The 11,622-nt window shown below is 42.7% G+C and overlaps 1 protein-coding gene across 1 annotated transcript in view; it reads right to left on the bottom strand.

Moving 5' to 3' along the window:
- Window positions 1-9,210: 9,210 nt before the first annotated feature.
- Window positions 9,211-11,622, bottom strand: part of LOC148522959 (transmembrane protein 176B-like) — a 31,861-nt gene continuing 29,449 nt past the window's right edge. Inside the window, exon 7 of the mRNA XM_088473595.1 lies at window positions 9,211-10,083. Coding sequence (XP_088329721.1) covers window positions 10,015-10,083 — 69 coding nt within the window. The 3' untranslated portion in view covers window positions 9,211-10,014. The remainder of the gene's footprint in view (window positions 10,084-11,622) is intronic.

The following is an 11,622-nucleotide window of genomic DNA, read 5'->3' as shown; positions in this document are numbered from 1 at the left end:
TTCTTCACTGTTCTTTCCTTCATCTCTATCATTGCCTTTTCCTGTTTTACTTCTTTCAGTAATTCATTAAAAGAAGGGGGAGGTTCCAGAATCTGAGAATAAAGTTCCTCTCAAAATCTGCTTCATCCTGCTTTTGTCCACTTCGCTTCTTGTTAACTATTTTATACAGGAGTTTGTCTAATCACATCAGATATGCACTCAACTTTTCCCCAGGTTCCTGAAATGTGTGATGTAACCGGGAAGTAAGATCTCCCACATCTTCAAGAGTTCCACAAGCATAATCTAATGCTTCAAAATAAGTTTACAGGGTGCCATTTGGGTTGGTGTGTCTGGCAGCCTGTATAATACCAATGGCAGGTCCTCTTAAGCTCTCTACCACTCATTGTCTTTTAATTTGATCAGGGCACTGCAATTCTTCTGCCTGCTGCACTGCTGCTTCATTCCATGCTTCAATGGTACAGGCATTATACCGGCGAATATTCGAAAATGCCTATAACTCCCCTCATAGTGCCACCTTTCTAGATGGGTAACCACTTGGTCCACTATAGTTTCGAATTGTCCGCCAATCAATCTCTCATCACCAATATCAGCATTATTACAATTTCTTGGGAAGCATTAGAAGTGTCACCCCTTCCTGTGGTACCAATTTGATTTGCAGATACATGCGCACTGGTGGCTTCTTTTTCCTTCATTTATTATTATTATTATCCTTTATTTCTATGGTGCCACAAGTGTTCCGCAGCGCCTTACATAGTACATAGAACTAATAGGTGAACAAGAAACAAGTAACATACAGTACATTACAGTACAGGACAAGGACACAACTTATATACATTGCTGAAATAGTGATGAAAGCACTCACAATAAGCTGCCGGGAATTGGCGGTCCCGTGTTAGGTGCCCTAATGGGGAGTAGAGAGTAGAAGAAAATGTAAAGAGAAGCACATGAAGGAAGAGGTCCCTGCTCGTGAGAGCTTACATTCTAAGGGGAGGGGCAGACAGGCGTGACACAGAAGGGGAAGATGGGAAGGAAAGAGCATGAGGTGGGTTAGGATGAGTGCTGGAAGGCCTTGATGAAGTAGTGGGTCTTGAGAGCCCGTTTGAAGATTTGTAGAGAGGTGGAGAGTCTGATGGGGAGAGGGAGAGCATTCCAAAGGTAGGGAGCAGCATGGGCAAAATCTCGGATGCGGGAGTGGGAGGAAGTAATCAGTTGGCAAGAGAGGCGGCATGCATTAGTTGAGCGAAGTGGGCGGGCAGGAGTGTGAAGGGAGAGAAGGTCTCAACAATTTGCCACTGTCTGCCTGTTTCCTCATTTACCACTATCTTCATTGGAATCAAAGTCATATCTATCTCTCCTTCATTTTCAACTAGCATAGCAACCACTTCTCCCTACTCTCCTCTCCTTTTATCAAGAATAGTTGGCTTATCTATCCCATATAATTTATATAACTGCCTAACCACCTCCTCATTAGAGTATTCAGAGAAATTTCCACTTATCCCTATACATGTCCTTGGATTGTTTCCCACCTCCTGACACCAATTATATACATCTTCTCCTTTTAAACTTTCCATTTCTGTTCTTGAATAAATATTGTATCTCAGCAGTGCCTCCAAATGTAACCCTATCTCTATCGTACCTTATAAAGAGAGCCTAGGCTACCAGATACTATACTTAACAATATATGTGCCTCCACCTAGGCTGGGGTTATAGGGCTAGCCTAGGAATGTCCTGTTTGAGTTATATGGTATATTATGATGAATTTAATGTAACATGTAATTCATACAATACTGGTGCATTAACACTTTACTATAATTAATTGACTACCTGTTACTTTTCTCCACAGGCTTCCCTCGATGACACCGCTCCAATTCCTAGAGGTAAGTATTGCACACTGCTTATAGTAGGTTAACACTTTGTATTTACATATGTCATAAATTCAGAGGAAAAACATATTGATACAAGATTCACTACATATAGAGCACCAATTTTACTTCCAAATGCAAATGGAATACCTTTTACACTAATATAAACTATTATAAAGTTTAATACCTTTACACATAAAATGTTGCTCAGTATTTTAGTCTCTGCCTATGAAGTTCATAAGGTAGCAGATAAAGGTCCTTAAAATGTCCAGAACCACCTGAGCATAAATCCTAGTATCACTTGGCAGCACAAAAGGAAGTTCAAAGTCTATTAAAGTTCAACACAAATTTCCTTAGTAATATTGCTGCAAATATATATCCATATACACTGACAAATTTAGAAGAATTACATATAAGTTAGTAGAGGAAAGCCAGTGCTATATATACAGCTAAATTATACTGTCTTTCTTTCTCTTTCTTATATAAGCTGGCTGAGAGCCAAAAGAATTCCTGAAGTGATTTTTCATCAAACTACCTTTTCCTCCCCCGAATCCTTTATAAATGATAATGTAAGACCAATAATTAGCTTCTGTCTCCATAGAATGACTGCATTAGTCTTATAGTCTTATCCTTTCCCTGTTAGTCTGAAACTCAGTGCCCGCAGTATGGGTGTCAGCTACTACACTATATATATATTTCTCTCTGAGTTCAGAGCAACTAGTGTACTACTGTGGCTACTTAATGCTGCTTGCAGGGCAGTGTACTTTTCTTTATCTACTCACTCCCTCCGTCCTGTGCTGAGACTCAGCTGATCATGAAGGGTGGGCTAGGGCTACAGTTGCATGTAACTGCAACTCTGTTACACTGTTTAGCCGATGTACAGGGAGACCAAATGGAGGCCTTGCCCACTGCTTCTATAACTGCCTGTCGTGGCTCTTCGCCTCTAACTGCCTGTTAGGTGACTCTCCGCTTCTTCACCCTTCTGATATGGCAACCTGCTTATGACCGGCATCCGGATCTTCCTGAATGGCCACCGCCCATTTTCACTGCCGCACTTCCGCAAATACAAAGTCCGCTGCCCACCGAAGCTCATCAGGTCCTGCGGAGACTTCTCCCAGCTCACGGTAAGAACCCTCACTGGCTTCAGTATCGAAGGCTCTCCAGCACCACCACCAACAGTCGCTAATAGCCAAGCGGTACCAGAGAGACTCTCCAACCTGCGCTCAAGGGGGAACTGCAGACTGACTTAACTGCCACCCAAGCACCTGTATATCCCCACTCTACAGCCGTGCGACCAGTCCCTGACTGCCAGCAGCACAAACCCTTCTCTCCTGTCCCTGCATTAGTAATAGACTACCTAGTGCTCATGCCATTTCTAGCACTTCCTAGGGTGTCTCATGCCACTGCTACTGGCTCTACCTCGAGGACCCAATATGCTTACAATGTTAATATACACAATACATATAATGCACTACATACATAGATTTTACCTTATGCAGTTATATATTCTTATATATTTGATATATATATTTCCTACTTATATTACAGTGACAATCCTTTCTGAATAAATTACATCTAAACACAAGAGTTTATCCATATATACCTGGAAGTATACACCAAACATACAGATATGTCCACATACACTTCCCTAAATGTTAGCCATATATAAAATATGGCTACATACACAATTGACCATATGATAACAATTAGCTGAATCTCCCTTATGCCCCATTTAAATGACAGCATTGCTATAACAGATCAATATTAAGAGCTGAATCAGTGATGCTAGGACATATGATTCTACCTGGCTCTCCTTACCGAATTGTAGCCCGCTATTGATATTAACATGACAGAATCCAGCCCAAACATAAGAATGTCCTAATTATGAGGAATCTCTGTAGCCAGGTATGCCTGAGGCTAGGATTATAAGAACAGCCTGTCTCATTGCTGAAAATAAGATCTCTGTTTAATAGATCTCTCTTCCGCCTAATAGAATCCGTCAGGTGCTAGACAGAACTTAGCCCCACCCACATAGATGACGAGTTTAGGGAATCCCCGGGGGCTACGTATGTCTACACAGCTGGAGGTGTTACGTATACACATCTGACCTCCCCAACACTTCCCCTCCAAAACACGCTGATTGGTGGGGGATACCTAGCGCTTAGGAGACTCTATTTCCGGATATAAGCCAGCAGTCCACGAGGACACAAATGGACCTTTGAAGAAGTCGCAGGGTGAAACGCACATTGGTCTAAGGCAGGAACTCTCCAGAATGTGCACAATGGGTCAATGAAGTTTTGCTGATAACTCCCTTTCCTAAGGCCGATTACATGCAGGAAGAAAAGCTGGTATTTGATATTCTATCTTTTCTACTATAATTCTCTGCAGATAGTGAGGATTATCCTCACCAAGGGAATCAGTCCCCCATATATGCAATAAGAGCATTATCAGTCTTTGTCTCCTAGTAGGGCATCCGGCTCTCACTACCAAGCATTCACTGTAATGGTAGGTATTGCACATGCTTTGATAGTTTTGATGGATTTGAATAGAACGGAGACTTTCTTCCTTTTTCATATATCCTTAATATCTTTCCCTTCTCTTTTGACTGATCTTTTATCTTGTGCAAATCTAAAAACTGCATTTAGAATGTACATTCTGATAAATTAAACAGTTACCGGGTTATTGCACAAAAGAAAGGACAGGGAGAATACATTGATATATATTTGAATTGCTGCAATACTAGGACAACACATATATTTATAACATTTTCTGAAAAACGTATGATAAAATATTTTCACCCATTAACAAGAAAACCTTTGTGGTTTTTTATGAATGTAATAATTTGACAATTGTGATACATACCAAAGCAATTGTTATTCTTTATCTTTTTTACGAATGGTATCCATCAATATGCAACTTGAGAAATTCTCTGTCTCTCCTCTCACTTTTCTTTCTATAATCTCATCAGCTCCATCTCTGGGAGCTGACAGGTGATGCAGGGAATTCTTATAATCATCTGTATTGAAGTGGGTGACTCATCTATCACCTCTGCCGATGGACACGTGGTTGAAAGTAGATCACTAGTTCAGTGAGATACAGATGCTTTTCAGAACTGCTCTGACATCAAAGTTAGACAATTTCATACCGTGTGAATTCATCACCCAAGGGGGAACTTTGGCAAGCCCCTGGATTCACAATTGCCAGCATATTGCGGCCATGCTCTAGCAGTATCTAGGCTAAGAACGTGTCACGGCTGCCGACACTTGAGACTCCTGGGAGGAGGCAGGCCTACTAGGCACAATAAACTGGGGTGGCTTTAGGAATGACCTTTTCATGAAATCTCGGTAGCACGGAATAAAAGTAAATAGAATTTATTCACAGGAGAAATATAAACACATAAAGTCTCAACAATACAGAGGTTCACATAAGCAATAATGAGTATAGGAGAAAACTCCCCATATATAGTCTTTAAACACAGAAGAACTAATATGGTAGGGAACCCTAAGTCCAGTATGAGGCTAACACCTCAGGATGGTATAGAGGAGCTTCACCAGGGTGAAACCCTGTAGTGATGGAGATCCAGAGCAGAGTGAGCCCTGTGATGCAGTGAAAGATGGAGCAGGGTTAAGCCTTATGATGTTGTGAGGTCGGAGCAGGGTTGAGCCCTGTGATGTGGTGAGGTTGGAGCAGGGTTGAGCCCTGTGATGCGGTGAGCTCAGAGCAGGGTTGAGCCCTGTAATGCGGTGAGGTTTTCCGGAACAGGGTTGAGCCCTGCGGTGTAACTAGAATCCGGAGCGGTCTTGAGCCCCGCGATGCAATGAAGGTTGAAGCAGGGTTGAGCCCTGTGAAATGGTGTGATTCAAGAACAGGGTTGAGCACTACGGTGTAACTGGAATCCGGTGCGGGGTCGAGCCCCGCGATGCAATGATGATAACTGTAACGGTGCAGTTGACAACTGTAATGAAGATGGGTTCGATGACCACAGGAGTAAGAGACAACAGGCAAAGTAAATAGTGCAGCAAAAGGTGATAACCACAGCAGTGGAGCAGAAAGCAATACTTAGACAATTGCTATGCTGAGCTCTGTAGTGTGCCTGGTAACTGGCATCAGAAGTTTAGCTGGAACATGAGCAGAGATATAGCAAAGTCCACAGCAACCCACAGGCACAGCAGGGATCTGGCAAGAGTCCAAGAAAGACCTGAAAGTAATATTGCACAGACACTGAGACACAGTTAGTAACAGGCTTTATACTAGAGGTCTGTGATCCATAGGAAGTTCAGAACATGTGACCCAAATGGAATCTGGTTTGAAATAATGAGCAATCTAGGAATCCCACAACCTGACAACACCTTGGAAACAAATGATCACTTTAACTCTCTATCCCCTGTATGTGAAGAACACCAGCAAGCAGGATAGCTCCTCCAACGACTACAAAGGAACTTTGGAAAAAGTAATCTATCTTTATGAACTGAAATAGTCGCAGTCCTGACAGAAAATATGTAGAAAAAGCTGCTTGACATAATTTTTGCTGCGAGTATATGCCTATGTATAGTGATTCACATTACGTATGATACTATATACATGCCAATAGTTTTGTCTACAAGGGGAGAGACTGGCAACATATGGGTATATATGAAGATATGAAATTTTAGTTGGTGCAATATTGTCAATCAATAATCATGATTTAATATAATTTTAATTGTCATAACTGGTATTTGAAGAGAACATATTTATTTACTTCTCTGTTAGAGACCAGTTTTTGAATACGTGCGAGGAGTTATGTGTGATCTTTGATGAGATCCAATAAAAGTTAAGTTTTAAAACATTTAAGAGTGCCCCCAAACAAGAGTCTTCTTTCCCTCCTGTTTTGCTTGATTTACTGACTCTAGGGGAGCACCACAGGCTTATTAGATAATAGAAACACATTTTTAAAATATTTATCGTCACAAAACGTATTAATTACTGGTTAATATTACCATGCAGATATAGCGTGCCAATACTTGTGCCCAGACCACTCCCTAAATAATCTATGAGAAGACAGTAGCCAAAGCCCCAAAATTAGTACCCAGCACTGGTCTGAGCAATTATATGTTTTATTTAATTCAAAATCAAAATTGGTATTGCTCTGAAACCTTTGTATCATGCATATCATGCTGTGGTCCCACTGGTTGTCAGCCAGTATACAGACAGTACATACTCCCTATGATATGTAATGGAGAAGGCACTGATCTTTGTCACAGATATATGAAAGGATGTATGTATATATGTATGTATGTATTGTAAGTGCAGAGACGTTCATATGAAGGAAGATGGATGCGGGAACATGCAGAACTCTTATTGGTGGTCTCTACTGACTGGCAAACTACAAGTCAGTAGAGACCACCAAAATTACAAACATTCCAGCATCTATTGCTGCTGTACAGGAAGTGGCCCCGCAGCTGCTAATCCGTAAGCAGAAAATTACGGACAGCAGTCAGTAACGTCAGGGTTGATGGAAACCATGGGAGACAGCATGCAATCAGTATGTACCCAAGACAACCAGGAGAAACTTTGGAAGACAGGTAACATATACCTCTACTGTTACCGACAAATCTGCCATTTCTTTATTTTTTCTTTGGAAGAAAGGTAACATATACCTCTACTATTACCGACAAATCTGCCATTTCTTTATATTGTTTCTGCTTCTCACACTTCTTTTCCAAATGCAATAGCCTGTATTTTAAAATGGATGCTAAAAAACACCTGTAACGCCATATAACTTTGCTGAGATGATTGTAGTTAGGAAAACAGTGCAATGAGCAGGGGCAGATTATCACCTAGTGGTGCAATTGGTCATGCTATAGCTATATCTACGTATATGAGATATCAGCTCTTCCTCTATTTGTTGCTTATATAGGACTTTCTACAGTGGCGTAACTAGGGGGGGGTCGAGCATGGCTTGTGCCCTTGGCGCCATCAAACTGGCGATGTTCCCCCCGTGGTCCAGGACACTGTGGTCAGTATAGTGGTGACCGGAGGGAGTTCAGTCAGCACTTCACAGTAACAAACACACAGCCGCCGGCTGTGTGTTTGGTTTAATTAGCAGCCAATGAGAGTCAGACATACTCTCATTGACTGCTGCGCCCACTCATGAGCTCCATCTTAAGGCTCCCGCATGGTTGGGAGAGTCATCATGATGTCTCTCCCATAATGCAGAATGGCCAGCCCGGGAGGTAGGAGGTGCGGACAGCGGCAGGAACATGAGCCGGAGCGGGGATTCAGGTTTTTTTTTTTACGTGTGTATCTTTGTCTGCAGGGCACTGCATTGGGAGGACTACTACTGGGGGCACTACATCAGAAGGGGGACTACTACTGGGGGGCACTGCATTGGGAAGACTACTACTGGGGGCACTACATCGGGGGGACTACTACTGGGGGCACTGCTTTGGGGGGGCACTATATTAAGGGGCACTGCATAGGGTGGATTACTACTGGGGGCACTATATAAGGGGCTTACTACTGGGGGCCTGCATAAGGGGGACCACTACTGGGGGCACTGCATAGGGGGGATCACTACTGGGGGCACTTTACAAGGGGTACTAATGGGGAGCTGCAAATGGCAGACCACTACTAGGGGCACTGCCTAGGGGGGACTGTATAAGGGGCACTGCATTAAGGTGCATATCGAATGGTAAGGAATGTTCCCAGAGTGACGAGAAAGGGGTGTGTATCATGTTGACACACCCAATTTTCCAGTGACCATGCCCATTTTCCAGCACGCCCATCTGTGGCGCACACATATGGGGGGGAGGGGTTGGGGGGGCTACATTTTTCAATTTGATCTGGGCTCCAAATACCCTAGTTATGCCACAGACTTTCTATAATGCTATATATAAACTATTGCATTCCTAGTACACATTTTTGTCTAGGATCTGTATATGGAAGGTAACACAGCAAAGAAAAAGTTTTTAAATGTATCACATTTTTTTTTCTCAGCGGCTTTCATTCTGTCTGCTTTCTTTATATAGAAAGGCAAATATTGGTGTGTCCACCTTTGTCTCTTCTGGGATATGAATCCTGGAACTACTAACTTGGTTATAGACAGAATAAAGGGTCTATGTACTGAGCTTTGGATGGAGATAAAGTGAACGGAGATCAAATACCAGTCAATCAGCTCCTAACTGCCATGTCACAGGCTGTGTTTGAAATGTGACAGTTAGGAACTAATTGGTTGGTACATTCTCTCTCTCCAATAAGTGATTTAACTAGAAATTACAGGTGTAGTCTTATGCGGCAAGTTATTGCACTTAATTTATCATTATCCAATACATATCAGTTACACAACACTACAAAACACACATTGGCAGAGAATACAAATAGATTTTATTAGTGACCGCAGTGAATTTGTATCATGTGCATTGCTCCAATAAATCAATGCTTGTAAATTGCAAGTGTCTCTCATTAGAAAGCTATAAATCTCCAATAATAAAATCACCCACTACACAAACAAAAAAAAATGAGGATAAATGAACTAGGGCCCTCATTCAGAGCCGTTCGCTATTTGCGGTCGTTCCTTCAAAAACAAGGAGTGGCTATTCAAATGATCCGTTCGCACATTGCAGTCTGTTCACACCTCTAGGTCTGAACGAGCGAGCAAAACATACGCTCGTTTATTTGATAAAAACGCCCCCTGGCCGCTCGCACCATACGTCATGTCCGCTATTTATTAGATTTATCGAGTACATCGTACAGCGTATGAACTGCTCGCTATTCTTGTGGTTGGTTTTTTCAACCGCTATTTTGCAAGCAGTTCTGAGTTTAAAAAAACCAAGTGACGTGGTCAATGACGTTGCTGGATTAATTATGCACACCCTTAAAACGCCCGTTTTTACCTTTAAGCACGCCCCTGTTACCACCCACATACGCCTCATTCTGTCACTCAAAATAGCAGGCACTCGCTATATAGCGTACAAACGATTTTCGGCCGCACTGACTGGTTCGCGCATGCGTACTAAAAACCGTACGCATGCGCAAATGTGCGAACATCGCTCGGAACGAGCGGCTCTGAATGAGGGCCTAGGTTCATATACTCGTTCTAGTAACGGAAAAGATTTATGTGATGTCACGGAGAGAATGAAATTGGCAGATTATGTGCAGAGAAACCATCTTCTTTCTACACAATGAGTACATCACCCGTAGGGCTAGCTGACAGCAGAGGATCATCTTTATCTTCAACAGACTTCTGTAACACAAAGCAAAATTGTGACGTTATCTTACCATGACAAGCATACATTGCATTTACCATATATTTGAAGTGAATTAAAGCCCCCTCCAAAATAATAAGTGGTAGCTTAGCTACTTACATCTGGCACACCGGCTGGCAGCGGCAGACATGAACAGACCGCGCAGACGCATATGAATCTGGTGACGGCCCGATTGCCTAACGATTGGCGGCGCTGTCTCTCCATGCCTGCCTGCCTGCCAGACTGGCACCAAATCAACTTTGCTGACAGCCGGGCCCACCTTGAAGGCCCTGACTGGACCCATCTTGTTAGTGAGACAGGGTGCAGGGGGAGTGGTGGGCCACAGTGGGGTCCTTTTCAGTATCAATGCCATGGTGTTATAGGTGAGGACAATGTAGACAAATAAAGGCTGCAGGTGTACTTCAGGGTTCAGACTTCAACCCGGGCAACGCTGGGTATCCCAGCTTGGAAACAATATACAACTGTAAGTAATCCGTACCACTCTGTGCTATCAACTTCACCATTCAATTACTAGAACTGTAACTGTAACGAACATGCTCATACAGATATAAATGATGTAGTTATATCTGTGCTCTATTTCCATCAGCCTAACAAATCCCCTAAAATCAGTAAGCTAGTGGGGGAGGAGGGGGGAAATTCTGCTTATTAAAAATCCCCGATCTGCTGTTTCTGATCACTTTTGGTTGGGAATAGCAAAATATGAGAAATCCAACATGTTGGGTTTCCCCGTGGCCCTGAACCAGGCGCCCAGGGATCGAGGACTAGCGACAATTCGTCGCTGATGACTGGGGGCCTTTACTGATGGGGTTTAGAAAGGAAGCAAATGCAAAAACACTTTTGCAACTATGTCAAATATACAGCCAAACTATTAGGCAGCTTACTACTGGATTTAACGGACAGTGGTTACATCCGAATGTGAATAATACACCAATTAAATTTTTAGGCTAGCTTGATTATCGGAACCTTGTTTACTTCATGTCATAAGCTAAAAGTACCTTAAATTTTCTAGGCTAGACACATAAAATGACTAAACTTGTACAACAGCTAAAGAAAATAACCTCCCATGCTAAGTGCCAAAAAACAAAAATGGGATTTTGGTACCTACCGGTAAATCCTTTTCTCTGATTCCACAGGGGACACTGGAGGTTGCTTATGCTGGGGTATAGAGGCATGGATAGCTGGAGTTGGCACTTTAAATAATTTTATGAGTGTAAAGCTCCTCCCCCTCTATGCCCCACCAGCCCTCAGTTTAGAAAATGAAGACCAGGAGGAGATGGAGAACAAGCAGAGTAAAAGGGAGAGAAGAACACACAATAATGAAAACATACAACATACGGAACAAACCGAACAGGCAGGCTAAGAGCGCAGAGGTGGGCGTCCAGTGTCCCCTGTGGAATCAGAGTAAAGGATTTACCGGTAGGTACCAAAATCCCATTTTCTCTTTCATCCACTAGGGGACACTGGAGGTTGCTTATGCTGGGGACGTCCCAAAGTTTTCCCCACAGGTGGGAGCGCTC

The sequence above is a fragment of the Taudactylus pleione genome, unplaced genomic scaffold (assembly GCF_031769625.1).
Source record: "Taudactylus pleione unplaced genomic scaffold, aTauple2 ptg000136l, whole genome shotgun sequence".
NCBI classification, from domain to species: domain Eukaryota; kingdom Metazoa; phylum Chordata; class Amphibia; order Anura; family Myobatrachidae; genus Taudactylus; species Taudactylus pleione.
Note: the sequence above shows the minus strand (reverse complement) of the source record. Positions and strands in the feature narration are given on the sequence as shown.